The following is a 15,334-nucleotide window of genomic DNA, read 5'->3' on the forward strand; positions in this document are numbered from 1 at the left end:
TCTATAGGAGGCAATGTGTCTATGATAAAAGATTGGAATGCAGCAACGTTCACCTCGGACAGAGGTAGTGCATAAAGGTTCACTTTTTGACAGATTACCCTAAAAAAAGAACAAAAAAGAGGGGAAACCAAACAACGCGAATGGCACTAAGGGTTTAAGAATAATGTACATCTGTAAACGCTACCAGTTAAGGTACGGCTGTACAGATTGATCTAATTGTGTTACTGTTGTGTTACTGTTGCCAGGTTAGGGACTGAAAGCTATTGCAAGGAATATGGAGGTTAAGAAGGTCAGTACTGCAACGTTGGTGCAGTTGACAGCACAGGGAATGTGGGGAAGTTCTGTGTTGGTGTGAGTAAGAAGTTGCTCCCAATTAGAGCTCTTAAGAGCAGTCAATGCACTCACCCAGCTCCAGAGACAAAAGGGATAGGGCAGGCATTTTTACTGCTTTCTCTGTGCTTCTTGAGTATTTGGGTTGCATGGTTTATCATTCGAAGCACGTAGAACCTTGAGTAATCCTGGGTGTCTCATTTAAAGTCCATCTTTGTTCCTAAAACAACACTGCCTTTGTAGTTCACGTTAGTAATCTATCTTTATAAACTTGGAATGAAGAGTGGTGTGTAATGCTGTTGATGCAGGGGGGTATAATGGATTGTGTTTCTATAACAGTATATGAACACTGGCCTTCCTGCTACAGATCACATTAGCTAGAATTCGTAGCCGATTATAAAGTACAAGTCCCCACACCTGAAGCTTATATGTTGTTAAAAGCGTGTTCTTCAGCTAAAGGGCTACTAACCCAGGTTTTAAAAAAAAAAATAACGCAACAGTGAAATCACAAGTCCCTTATTGTTAGTTGATCTTTTTTATGTATTCACTTGTTTGTATTGTATGGTAACTTTAACTGGAGCTATTTTTTCTGCAACAACACTGTTCAGTAAGTGCCCTTCTTATCTTACAGGTAACAGGACCCCACCTGAGCCTCTGTGGATTATTAGAAGCTGTTACAGGTGTAGGTATTCGTGTTATATAGACAGCAGGTTTGTTTTGAGCTGAGGGACGTGATCTTCATCATACTGTGCCTCTGGCAGCATGGTTATTGGGTTTCACTCTCAGTTATTGAACTATTGAGTCTCTGGAGAGAAACACAATATTGCTTTCCTACTGTGTTGCATCTTATTTTGAGCACTGCAGTAGTTTATTGGGTGAGTAGACAGAAATAACCCAATATAGCCCAATACACAGAGCCAGGCACAGCTCCCATCCTGACTGGATGGTGCATTTTTCTTTCTTTCTTTCTTTCTTTCTTTCTTTCTTTCTTTCTTTCTTTCTTTCTTTCTTTCTTTCTTTCTACAATTTTTTCGATAACACTTTATATTAAGGCGCTGCTTATTAATGTTTTATAAAGATATAATATATGCTTAATTACCATGTTATAGAGTGTTAATAAAGCATTACAGATGGTTTATAACCATGCAATAGCCATAGACAGAATTACAGTTTTTTAAAGGGGTCAGTTTTTAAATACCTATTCTAATTTGGGATGTTTAATTGTAATTTTGTCTATGGCGATTGCGTGGTTATAAACAATCTATAGTGCTTTATTAACACTCTAGAGCGTAATTATTAAGCATATATTATACATTTATAAAACCTTACTATAAAGTGTTACCCTTTTTTTTAGCCATGAGTAGGTCTAGTTTTAAAAAATCGACTGCCATGTGGGTGCTGCTGTTTTGTGGGATCATTGCTGAGTTCCAACATTTGGAATGTTTAGATTTTTTGTTGACATACAAAGCTGAATGTGTCAAATGAGCAAGGACAAAACTAGGTGAAGATCAATAGATCTTGTTCTGTGATGATAACAGACTGGCTGAGTTGGGAAAACTGATGTTATGTAACTCATATTAATTTATGCCACGCTGAGCTCTATTTAGTGTTAGAAAAAAGACAAAATTGATGACAAAATGTAATTAAAAAAATAAAAATCAAATCTTGTCATGTTGATTTTATACTTAACCCTTTTGTCATTTAAAATGGGATCCTGTCCACAACTGGATAACCAATCTGCATCCCTACAGACAGAGCTGTTCCACAGAGACAGTCCTGCTCTGCTCCTCTCGGCTTTGTTTAAAAATCCTAGTCCTTTCCCTATTCTCTCAGCCTCCCAAAGCGCAGATCAGTTTGAGATGCTTGTTCGTTATTCTGACAACGTTAACATTAAAGACAGGTTAGATTCCTTGTTCAGACTCCGTCCCCTGTTATACAGAACTGGTTCTCTGCCTCTCATCTACAACTAACCCTAATATCCAACCATTTTTGATATATTTTTCAGTACAGAACTAAACAACAATAAAATATGGGGGACACATTGGGTAGTATAAGAAACAGATGAATTCGGAGGTAAAGACAATGTCTTGCCTATTACTCTCCTCCCACACCCCTCTCTCCACGTGGCTTTTCCTCTCTTGGCTATTCTGTTTCTTTTTCAAGAGCAGAGCACTCAGTTTGGACACTGTCTCTCTCCACAGCCAGGCTGTGAGTTGAGCATCACATATTAAACATGTTGCTTTCCAATTACCTCACATGCTGTTCCTCATCATCCTGCCGGTAATCATAAGTAGCAGGCGTACAGTCAGGGAGTGGATTGCCTGGCTGCCTAATCAAACCTCACTTGATTGCCTCAGCTGTCTTGATAAACAAAATAAAGACTTATCTAGACCTAATTTGGCTAACTTGGTTCTGGAATAATGACTACAATACAATATAGTAATAAGAAACTTGTACCTAAGTACTGTGCATTCTAGAATAGCAATGTTATAGATTTGGGACATGTTTATTCTTATTAATAAATGCTATTTGGTAGCTTCCCGTTATCTAGTGGTAGTGTTCATGTGAAACTCAGATATCTTGGTAGACAATGCATTGTTGAGAATTATGAGCTGCGGCAGTGCCTCCCTGCATTTCTAGGTCTTCTGCTTCTGGGGCTACCTGTAGCAAAAAAAAAAGTTTGTCTTGAAAAGCCTATAATTGTTAGAAAAAATATCTAGCTTTGTAATCTGCATGAGGGTAAAACTTTATTATATTTGGATTAATCAATTTCATTTTGGAAAGCATGTTTGGCAACAAAACCTGTTTAATGAATAAGAGCAAAATATTTGGTCATCTGGGTTGCTGGGGCAAAATGCAATATGCCTAGGCCCATAGCCCTGCCCAGTGTCTTTGTCCCATCCCATCTGCAGAACTGGGTAAACACACCCACACACTGGCACGTACTTAAATACAAAGATCGAACACGCATTGCAATATCATCCATTTTTTCCCTTGATTCATTCTTGATTCATTTTACTGTGATCAGACTAGAGACCTCTACTTCTATTCTAACAAAGTGAAGTCTTCCAGTTGCTCAACATACACACACCCAGGGTCAAACACACAATCTTATTTGGGTCACAAAAAATAAATTTCCTTTCCTTCACAAATCTGCAAGGGGTTTATAGAAATGGGTGCTGAATTGAAGACTGTTCAACTGCTGAATTGTTAACACGTCAAGTTAGGGTTAATAGCTGCATCTTACCCTGGGATGCAGACAGATAATTCCTTATCTATGTAAAATGACACCACCCCCACAAGGCAATATTTACACTTGCAATATCAAGATTGTGATGACATTGACAGGTACCAGGCAGTATTCAATACCATAGTCTGAAAATGACATTTTGGTTTTTGATCCTCAGGCTTCATCCTTTAAGTATTGCATACTAACCTTGTAGTGTTACAAGTCTCTGTAGTGTTTAGATTCCTGGCAGATCTGGAACTTGTAATGATTTCCATTGGAAAGTTTGCAGAGAAGTGGTATACTATTATCCCCCTGCAGGGTTTGTGAATCAAGTCTGATTGATATTGATGGTGATGTTTCTTTAACGACACTGTGCGCAGTGGGTGTTAGAGTTACTGGTAATAAGATCTGTTGATGGGATAAGTTGTAAGAGTGGCATCAGAAAGGCTAGATGCTGTGCTTGCGTTGGGCAAGTGTGATATAATGCACACACTCCCTTCACATTTGTTATGCAAATGGAATCCAGATCCAGGAGCATGTGTTTGGAAAGGTATATAAAATATCCTGGATGCGTCCACAAATTACGGATTTCTCAAAAGCAATGACTTAACAGGACATTTTGAGTTCCATCCCTGGCTTTCCTGTGTCTTGAACACCTGGCAGACCCTGTATAACATTACCTCATGCTGAGATACAAATCTTCCCAATTGTGCTTTGTTTATCTTAACCTTTATATCACATTTGTATATGGATTTTTTAAAACTTGCCTGTTTCTGTACATATGATTTGGTCAAATTGGGTAAAAGAGAAAAATGTAAAAGCTTTGTCAAAACTCTATTTTTCAATAGAAATGCTATTTACAGTTACACACATTGTGTATTTTCTTTTCATGTGCCTGTTGTAATTGCTTTAACAATGCTTGAATAATCTTGTTATACCAAAGATGTCTTTTTGAATTGATCTGAACTGATGGTGTGAGAGACAGAGAGAGAGAGAGAGAGAGAGAGAGAGAGAGAGAGAGACCGCTCTCTTCTTCTCCCTCTCTCTCTCTCTCTAGTCCTCGTCTCCTCCCTCTCTCTCTCTCAAACTCTCTAAACTCGCAGCATTTATATCCCAGACATGCAGTAGAGAGAGAGAGAGAGAGAGAGAGAGAGAGAGAGAGAGAGAGAGAGAGAGAGAGAGAGACCCAAGATAGAAGAGATATAAGAGGCAGTGACTTGTGCTGAGAGTTAAGAAGCGCAAGAGATACTGAGAGACACAGAGACAGAGACACACTCACTGTTGTTCATTGCTTTTGGAAGTTGGTGCCCCATTACACTGCTGTGTGATGTGGAGGGGACAGCACTGAGCCCAAACTGAACAGAACTGTACGATTTGAGCACAGATAGAGAAAGAAGAGTGAAGCCTTGCACCTGCTAAAAAGAGCCTCCAGGTAAGCTGCTTGTTCTTATCAAATTCTAACCTGAGCTGCAATGATACACTTCAGTCACAATGTGTTCATTATCAGGAGTATTCATTGTTTTGTTTTAGGGCGACTGAAATGTGATGACACTTGTATTCATGACAACGTTAATTCATCATTCACTGCCACTTCGGTAACTGCAGAAAGCTGTGCATAAAGCTTTTTTTTTCCCTATTATTATGAGTTTTCAGGTTTCATTGATACAGTACAATGTCACAGTGCTGCAGCAATGCTGCTGCTGCATTCCTGGAGATCTGACATTTGTCAAATTGTGAGTGTGAGAGAGTGTGAGTGTGTCACTCTTTTAAATGAACCCCGACACCCAGTCGGGATCCTCTTGAAACCGAGGTGTTGCCGTGCCGGAGAGTACAGTGAAGAACAGGATAGAAATATACAAAGAAGTTTGCTTGTTGGTTGTCTCTCATTAGATTATTATATTTTATTATTTTAATTCATTCATTTTTTTGAAAAACATAAACTGAAAAAGTTGATTTGACATTCCAGTAAAGGTCAACCCTTAGAAAAGTTTTCCATAGTAAAAGCATAGCAAAGCGTAATAAAGCATTTGAAAGCATGATAAAGCATAGCAAATGTAAAGAACAGTGAGGTATGATCAAACATATTAATAAACATGGTAAACCCTGGTACATTATGGTTAATACATGGTATTGCCATGGGAAAAGCAGAGGAAAAGTGTAAAAATACAGTGCGATAATACCATGGTAAACTTGCATAATAGATAAAGCACTAATTAGAAGCTTACTTTGAGTTTATTCTTCAGGTAGAAAGAGTCGACTTCCAGGCGTGAACGAGAGGCTTCACAAATATGTGAAAGATGATAAGCTAAAGAGAATGTACACAATAACTAGTAATTACTTTTCAACTCACATGAAGTTGAACCATTTATGCATATTAAATTCCAAACCTAACATGACATTCTGATGAACTGGGGCTGCTGTTGATAGTACGAATAAGGGAATGTGTTATTCATTTTTGGAAGATACGGCATATGAATTTGTTATAAACTATGGATGAGAGCGCTGATTTCTAGACTTTCCATACACAAACAGATGTCAAGTATCTCTCCATCTCTCACTTAGAAAGGGAGAGGGAAGAGAAAGAGGTCCATCATTATGTATTAAAAATTAAAGCCGGGTATATACGATAAGTTAGTTCATCTGCTTGTCATGTACTTGGATATATTGTGCTGTGTTAAATGACAATTACAGCTGGTTCCCCTGGAGCTGTCACAGCTGTTTTACTTATTTTGCATGTGCACCATCGTCATTTCTAACCACCCCTGTGTGTTGCAGATGACTGTTAGGTTCTGGACAGACAAATTAGTTTGGGATGAAAAGAAACCTCTGAATTGCCAGAGGACCAGCAAGTGTACACATGCAGCACAATTAGAGAAAATTAGACTTAGATTTCTAATTAGATAAACATTTTAAAGATAAGTTATTATTGAAGAGATAGACATTGAGGAATTTAGTCTTGCACAGTCTCTCATACATAGTACTCTCTCTCTCTCTCTCTCTCTTTAAATCTGACCAGCTTTTCAAATCCTGTAAATACTGATGATGTCCAGGATCGTGTAAATTGGAATTGTTCAATTTTTTATGCTTTTATCTTGTATTACCGTTTTTTATAATTGTTTTAAGTAATTTTGTCCAGTTTGAATGATTTTTCTGCTTTTGCCACTGGCTGTATAATGTTATTTCTTGCTGCCTTGTCCTGCCAGGACTTTGAAGGGTTCCAGCCATACTGTAAATACATCTGAATTAGAAAATTGTAATGGGTTCAAGTATTTCTGGCTTCAGAGTGCAAGACTGCAGTGTGGATTGCTCAGTAAGAGTTCCAGTAGTTGGGTTGGAGTAGTTTGGGGGTTAGATTGCTGGGCTGCAGTGTGGCATAGTGATTAAAGTGCTGGGCTGCAGTGTGGAGGGTAGATGGTTATAGTTGCTCAGTGGGTATTGCTGGGGTGCAGTGTTGAGGGTAGACGGTTTCAGTTGCTCGGATGCAGGTGTTTACTATTATATGCAGATTTTGTATTTAGTCATTTAGATAGCTGAATTGCTGAAATTGTGTAGAATAATTCTGAGAGCTAAGCTACATTGATACAATATGAATATAATAATAGCTTTCATGAAATCGTAATACTAATTAAAATGCAATCAGTGACTCCCCTCCTGCGTCATTTTAATGGGTGTTCTTCTACTTTGAACATTAAATTGGGCTACTGCTCATTCAAATTTCAAGAGATTAAAATGAAAACCACAATGGAAAGTGACTGCATTGTCAAAGTCAAAGTGGAATATAACTGGGACAAAAACTGGGAAGTAGAGCTATAGTCATCACATAGACTGCAATTATTACAGTGTAACAGCGATTTCGGTTCAGTGTAATGACAATTTAAAACATACCGCTTATCAGCACTTGCAATTAGTACTAACTCTATTCTGTCTGTGCTGGAATGTGACTAACCCTTGCAGTTAAAACGAGTTGATGCAATGTGAGAGGATTTCAAATTGCTCTGCAAGGGATTCTGCTTTTTTTTTTTTTTTTTTTTTTTCAGTGGTTAAAACCAAAACTGGAGTCCTCAGGGCCAGACCTTGACTTTGACAATGGCCTTGGGTGTCTGTCCTTGGATTTCCTGTGTTCCAGAGAAAAGACATTTCTTCCTGGTCACATCTAATTTCCCAAACTGCTGCCTATTATAAAATGAATAACACATTTGAAATTTTATTTTAATAATAAAAATTTTTAAAATACAGTTAATTAGATTTAGTGGTTTAGTTTCGAAATGTCAGTTACAGTTTCTCCAAAGCAGAACTTTTTCCTTGACACCAACCTTTGCGTATTGTAATCCGGCCTCAGCCTAAGCCTCTGCCTCGTAGCTTTTTGCCTAGGCCTTGAATCCAGCCCTGGTTAGTGCCTGAAACAGAAGAACACATGAGAGGGTAGACAGATGACGCTCTCTCATGTAACAGATGCACATTGTCTCTGCTCTTCTCTAGCACAGCCACAGACAAACCTATGTTACATGAATTAAATGCAAGATTAATAATAACAGTTATACACCACAGTGCTGACTCTATCATTGTGGATGAGGGCACTTACAATGAGGCTTGGTTTATAGTATCCATTAAGTTCTCAGCAAGTCTGTACAACAACCTTATTGTAATGCATGTTGCATGAAAACATATCCTCAAATGGTTTATTGTCAGACGATAATAATCATGATAAGTATAATACATGTTTATGTGCTAACAAACAAACAAAAACCACATCATTTAAGATTTGATATCTGTAAAGTGTTGCAAATGTCCCTGTTGGTTTACTCCAGGAAAATATCAGTATAAAAAAGCATGCAAACTTGTTGTCAAGGTAACTGGTGCAAACCGGTATACTGTGGTAAAATAAATACAGACTGATAAAAGGGATTAACTGAACTGCTCTAAGCATAACAATACAATACAAAGGCATTCATATAGCGCTTTCCATTAGCTATCTTATAAAAACAACTACTTTCATCTCTCTTTGAGGAGCTTGATCGATTTCGGTCTTACACAGCAGGGTTGGGTTCTCAATGTTTTTATATGTTTTACTTTGTGTCAGTCATTTTCAGCACAGGTTCTCAATTATAAAAGCAACACTACAAAGAGATTTCTAAAACATGTATAGAGCACACTGTAAAACAGAAAATAAATAAAAGCAATTCAAGTAAGCATAGCAGGCACAAAGTGTAGTCAGTGTGGATGATTCATTCCATGTGCAATTTACCATCACCAGCTACTAACACAGAGTTCTAGTTTCCAATGAGAAAACATTCGTAAGAGCAGAGGAAGATGGCTATCCTGTCCCTGTCGTAGGACTGAACACACTGTCTCCTGCAGGCAAGTGGAATTACTGACTGTAGGTTAACTGCAAACACACATTCACTGCACATGCACAAAGATTACTGCTACACTTGACCCTCACAGCATTGAAGGTGAGGATTTCCCTTCCTCCAGATGGTATAGCAATCTGTGTGTGTGTATATATACAGTACGGGCATTTGTAGTAAATATATATTATTTGGTGCACCACTGCAACAGTAGGGCAGACTTTTTAATTACAAATGTTTGCATATATTTAAAGAGGGAGACAATTATCTATTCAGGGATTTCAAGATATTTAGGGCCATATTTTCAAAGTCTTTAATTAACAACAAATAAACAAAAAAAACAAAACAAAAAAAACCTGTGCTGAAGACACCAGATTTTTACCTGCCATTGTTTCCACAGCATGGAGCTACAAAGAGGCAAGGAAATGAGTAAAAATAGTCTGGGCATCTCAGCTAAACTGCCATTACAGTACAGTGGGTAAACTACAGGGTAACTCTACTTTGCAGTTATTTGTCGCACTTAAATGCAAACCACAGATGCTTTCCTATTAGACATTTTACCTCAGCATGAACATGCGGATGAGTCAGCTGCACTTCCTTCACTGGATTTCTTAGTCTTGTATTCTACTGTGCTGCCACCTAGTGGGTTAGACAGCAAACAACAGTGATTCATGATTGCATGAAGTTACAATAGTCTTGAGTCAACAATTAACTTTGTAGAACATACAGACCTACTAAGTCCTTGTCTCACTAATCTCCAGTGCAAAAGCAAAAAATGTGTACTTCTGTATCCAAGACTGTACAAAGTGCAATGCTTCTGGATAAAATAATTGGTTGCATTTATCAACCCCTACTTTCTTCAAGTAATTAAGTGGTAATCACTGAGGGGTGATCATGTATCCCTCCAATGCAATTTAAACACCTTGCAGACTCATCAAATACGATCAGCGCTGCTCTACCATCTCACGATGCCTCTCCAACCCACTGTACTGACAGTGCTATGGTAAACCTTTGTAATATTTTGCCCAGTCCCTGGAAGTTCAATATCTGAGTCCTGTGTTCATTTTCCTGCTGTGTTTCTTTTCAGGATTCGCACCCACACTGCTGAAGAAGATGTTTGTCTCCCTGCTGACCTGTGTCCCCCTCTTTCTCTTCCTGATGCACAGGTGAGTGAGATATGGTACAAACTGTGCAATCTCTTGCGTGTTAGACAAAAAGGCTGCACATCAGTCCTTCACTTTGTGGTGGTTATCAGGTTCCTCCTTGCTCTGTCTCTGCTATATCTCTGCTATATCTCTTCTACTGCTCTCTCTCCAGCACGTGCATGTTATCTGGAGCCAAGCATCCTGACAGGAATGACTTTGACCTCTCACCCACCATCCAGAAACTTATGAAAGGCTACAACCGTTACCTGAGGCCCAATTTCAATGGTTAGTGAATTATTATTATTATTATTTATTATTATTATTATTATTATTATTATTATTATTACCTATTTTAGAGATGGCAACGTTTGAGAACCTCAAAGTTTCCAAGTTCAAATTGTATTAAATAAGTGGAAAACAGGTGAATTGCATTAATCCATTGTGCCACCAAACCCTGAATTGCACTCTAAATAAAGTAGCAGTACTCAAAGTGCTGACTCTCACATTTCTCTTTTCACAGAAGGTCCGATCGAGATCGGGATGAGTCTGGACATTGCGAGTATTGACGCCATCTCTGAAATCAACATGGTGAGTCTGAGAAGGAGGAGCGGTCTCTAGCCAGGGTACAAGCACACTAATCCACTGCTGCTTCAGTACATCGAGTGCTGCCGGCGATTACCACAGTTCTTCATTGTTTGCAGTAGGGTTGGTCTTGATATGGGACAGTGGGGTCCAACAATCCCAAATGTAACCCATTTTACATATTTTTATAGGAATCTATAAAGTGTAAATAAAGTACTTATACAATATACAAGTTGTCTCTAGATAAATGGACCAAACAGGCTGCCAGAATGTTTTGTATGGAAAAAATACCTGAGTAAATCTGTCCCTGTGTCCTTACTGTCTCCCTTCCCCAACCCCACCCACTCCCAGGACTACACAGCGACCATCTTCCTGAGGCAGCGGTGGACGGATGAGCGACTCCTCTTCGAGGGCAATAAGAGCCTGAGTCTGGACGGAAGGTTAGTGGAGCTCCTCTGGGTACCAGACACATTCATCGTTGACTCCAAGAAGTCATTCCTGCATGACATCACTGTGGAGAACCGCCTCATCCGAATCTTCAGCAATGGCACTGTGCTCTACGCACTCAGGTAGGAACTTCAATAGCTCCCAGGCCCTACTGACAATAATTGAACTCAGGAGTTACTTCAATAAAAACAATATCACAGTGTGTTATTCATGAAACTGTTTCACACTGTTGCAAAAGTAGCCAAGACTAGTAGTCTAGAATTGTTTAACCAATATGTAGAGCTTTTTGACTGCATTCAGTAGCATTGGAGTTCCACGTCACTAGGATACCAGCAGTGCATGAATTACTGAAGATCTTTCAAAACAAGCATTTCCTTGATTGTTCAGTGGTCTTGACTAAATCTTTCCAAACCTGTCTACCTCTGTCAGAGAGATTTTCTGTTCTGAAACAAAGTACCCTATATAGGTTTTTTTTTTTTTTTTAACACATATAAATTCCGATATCCTGCATAATGTAATCTGCTTTCAAAAAGGTGCTCCTCTGCTGAATCTTGTTTTCAGGATAACGGCTACAATCGCCTGTAACATGGACCTGACCAAATACCCCATGGATCGGCAAGAGTGCACCATGCAGTTGGAGAGCTGTGAGTACCAATACTGCTCCTGATAATACCTCCTACCCAATAAATGTGTATTGACCCGCACCTCGTTTTAGCAATACCTTGTTAAAATGTGTACTATAAATGATCACTGTCAGCAATCAAGCCCATGCTAAACATCTCCTAGATCAATTGATTTCTTAAGACCTACAGAATCACATTATCACAGGTTGGATGCTGTGAACTGATTGTTACAGGAGTTAGACTGTTCAGATTGCTCAGCTTGTTGGCACCTGTGGTCATTGGAAACAAGGTAGTTTTAAGAATGAGGACTGAGCAGAGGTGAAGCAGAATCATTCCACCATGCTTTGGCTGGGGTATCCCAGAACAGATCCCTGGTTTATCTTGATGACTCTTCTCTCAACACAGGGGGCTATAATCTTCAGGATGTGGTTTTTTACTGGACGCGGGGGAACGATTCAGTGAAAGGTCTAGACACACTGCAGCTTGCACAGTACTCAGTGGAGAGCTACTACACCTCCGTATCACAAGCTGTGTATGAGACAGGTAACTAATACCATCAAGTGTGTATACAGTATGTCATTTTAGTAAAGGATTAACTGTCAATGCCTTGTCAGTTAAGAGGGACCTCACTGATAGAGATTACCCAGATTAATCTACTAAGAAATACAGTACGCTTCGGATAGTGTAGCCATCCATGTAATATACAAATAGCAGATGGCTGCACAATTACAAGCAAATTATTGCTACAAGTTTCATTCATGGTGTATGGCATTATTTAACTCTTTGATATGTGTGTTCTCTAATGCAGGAATACAGGGCGCTTCTCCAAGTTTTTGGGGGGATGCTATGAGAGTTGCATGGCTCTAACCAAAGCTTGTCCTATAATAATAGAAACACAGAGGTAATGAGAGTGTTTTGGGGTTTGTAAAAGTGTCTCATATTTTTCTCAGGTTTCTACCCCAAGCTGGTACTCCACTTTGCGCTGCGGCGTAACATCTTGTACTTCATCCTGGAGACGTATGTCCCGTCTACGCTGCTGGTGGCGCTGTCCTGGGTCTCCTTCTGGATCAGCCAGTCTTCTGTCCCAGCCCGCACCTGCATCGGTGAGCCACCAACTGACACTGTCTGCCCCATGGCTCTTTTCATTTAACAGCATTACAAAATAATAACATGCTCCCTCTCACTCAAGATGTGACCTTGAGCAAGTGCTACACTCTTTATGTATGATAGAACCTTGGTTGATCACCTAGTGTTATTTAAACACTCTGGAGATAGTAAGTGCCCAGTTCCGACAAAAGTACAAATTCTATACAAGTGGGTCAGAAACTTATTGGACAGGTCTCTTCTTGAACTCTGAACGATAAACACCCTCTTCTCCTCTCGCTCTCTCTCTTTAGGGGTGACGACAGTCCTGACCATGACCACCCTGATGATGGGCGCTCGCACCTCCCTTCCCAATGCAAACTGCTTCATCAAGGCTATTGATGTGTACCTGGGGATCTGCTTCAGTTTCATATTTGGGGCTCTGTTGGAGTATGCCATTGCACACTTCTGCACTGTGCAGCACTTCACTCTCCAGGATGTGCAGCAGGTAAGTTACAGTGTTTTTCGGCTAACTTTCAGCATGCTTCATTTTCGATTTCAGTATGATAATCCTACAAATTCCTATATTATTGAGTTCAGTGGGTCTCCAACTTATGATTCTTCCAGCTACATTCTGATCCAGTGAATATGACAATTCACTTTAAAAAGTAACAAGGTCCTAGACTGGACCTGACTGGAAAAAAAAACAGCTGGAAAGCCACTGGCCCAAGTTAACTCAAACTGATCACAAATACTCAATTTGTTTCTGCTACCCCACTTAGTGAACTCTGCTTCCCTCTCCTGCAGGAGCTTAGGAAAGATTTAGAGGAGTCAAAAGGGACGCTTCCAGTCATCAGCACCAGTTTCGCCCACCCCAGCAAGGTGGTGAAGCGAAACAACATCCAGAAGGACTGTGTGAGAATGGTGACTCCTGGGGAGGTGAGCTCAAAGGCGGAGCTGGGCCTGGGTAATGAGCAGTTCTTCGTGGCTCTCAAGGGGAAGGTTCAGCGAACCCTGGCTTTCTTCCATGTGGAAAACCCACACAACATTGACCGCTATTCCCGCATGTTCTTCCCCCTGGCATTCATGTTAATCAATGTTTTCTACTGGATCTATTACCTCTTCCTCTAAACACACACTGAACCCCTCCTTGTCTTTTAATGAAACAGTTTTAAAGGGTGTACACTTGGAATAGAATGGACAAGTTGCAGTGGTCTCCTTGCTTAATTGCTGTTTTAAAAGTATCTAACTGTAAGCCTGTGTAGGGTGAAGACCATTCTTGTGGTTATGTCACCCAAAGTACAAGGGGAAAGAGACCAGACACTAAAGTATTTATAATGATTTCCATTCCTTCTGCAGTGGTGTTATTGCATACAACTGGATCCTCAAAGTAAAAATACATGAAGGACTTCATAAGAAGGTTTATGTCAGACTGCTGTGCACCACAGAATCTATCGACCTATATTAAGCAGATCCTTTGCTATAAAACCTAGGCTGAAGTTAAATATTTAAACATCTTTAGGACTCAGAAGAGACTGCTATAGTGCATCAAACAAATGGGCCTGTCTCCCAATGTCTGACACGCTGTCCTTTTTCGTTCTTCCCAACTCCTACTTGTGAAGTGCCTCAGGACAGACTTAATCATGCCTGTTTTTACATCTGAAGCGAAAATCTGTGGCTGGCAAACTGAGGTTGCCTTGGAAACTTCTCAGCTGAAAGATGATAAACCTGATGTCAGACATTGATCCCTTTCACATTAACTGATGCACATTATTGAGGAAGGAAATAGGGAATTCTTCACCCGAACTAAAGAAATAGTTCTGCTCCTCAGTTCAGCATATTATATATTCTCTTCAAACTTGCCTAAACTCTTCACACATTTTTCTTACATGCCTACCAGCAGCATCTAACAATCAAATAAAGCACATAAAAGCATGGACATTACTGAGCTTTGAATGATCCAAATACCGATTACCGGATTCTGCTGAGCCAACGCCACGGCTTGAATGAACATTTAGCTGAAAGTCACATTTTCACCATTAATTTCTGCTTTTTAATAATGATGCGCAAATAATGCCTGGGGGGTCACGTGAATAGAAAAAAAAATGCCTAGAAGTTGCTCTGTGCATTAGTGATTCAGACAATTGCTTGCATCATCAATGATGAAGGTTCAGATGAGTATGGCAATTCCGGATCAGATGATACAGACTCCACAGTCTGATTGATTACGCTTTCCTGTTACTCTGCCATCCAGATTTTGGATTATTTTTAGACACTGCTAAGTAACGTAACTCAGGCATGTTTCTGTATTGAACATTTTAATGTTATAGCGCTATTTTGGATGCTAAGTAAATGTATTATTTTGTGTTGTGTTTTCATACTCCAATTTCTTCCTTATAGAGATTATGTAAAGCCATTTATTTTAGTGGACTGCAAAATGCTTGTGTTTATATATATAATATTTTAAATGTAGCGACTTTTATTCTAGTGTTTCTCACTTACAGATCGACAGAATCAGGTATATTATATGTGATTAACATTAAGAAT

The 15,334-nt window shown here is 39.4% G+C and overlaps 1 protein-coding gene across 1 annotated transcript; it reads left to right on the top strand.

The window, feature by feature from the left end:
• The first annotated feature begins 4,821 nt into the window (after positions 1-4,821).
• Positions 4,822-14,865, top strand: LOC121297510 (gamma-aminobutyric acid receptor subunit pi-like). The gene is made up of 10 exons (XM_041223858.1): positions 4,822-4,991; positions 9,995-10,073; positions 10,225-10,337; positions 10,573-10,640; positions 10,986-11,203; positions 11,643-11,725; positions 12,110-12,247; positions 12,655-12,807; positions 13,102-13,295; positions 13,595-14,865. Exons 2-10 carry the CDS (start codon positions 10,021-10,023, stop codon positions 13,916-13,918), a joined length of 1,344 nt encoding a protein of 447 aa, XP_041079792.1. The 5' UTR covers positions 4,822-4,991; positions 9,995-10,020; the 3' UTR covers positions 13,919-14,865.
• The last annotated feature ends 469 nt before the right edge of the window (positions 14,866-15,334 follow it).

Source organism: Polyodon spathula, chromosome 22 (genome assembly GCF_017654505.1).
Source record: "Polyodon spathula isolate WHYD16114869_AA chromosome 22, ASM1765450v1, whole genome shotgun sequence".
NCBI classification, from domain to species: Eukaryota; Metazoa; Chordata; class Actinopteri; order Acipenseriformes; family Polyodontidae; genus Polyodon; species Polyodon spathula.

Bases quoted from the DNA above. Each gene is read 5' to 3' on its own strand.
- LOC121297510 (XM_041223858.1), top strand. From the start codon at position 10,021: ATGTTTGTCTCCCTGCTGACCTGTGTCCCCCTCTTTCTCTTCCTGATG. The intron at 12,808-13,101 runs GTGAGCCACCAA...CTCTCTCTTTAG, and splicing joins CCCAGCCCGCACCTGCATCG to GGGTGACGACAGTCCTGACC. The intron at 13,296-13,594 runs GTAAGTTACAGT...CCTCTCCTGCAG, and splicing joins CTCTCCAGGATGTGCAGCAG to GAGCTTAGGAAAGATTTAGA.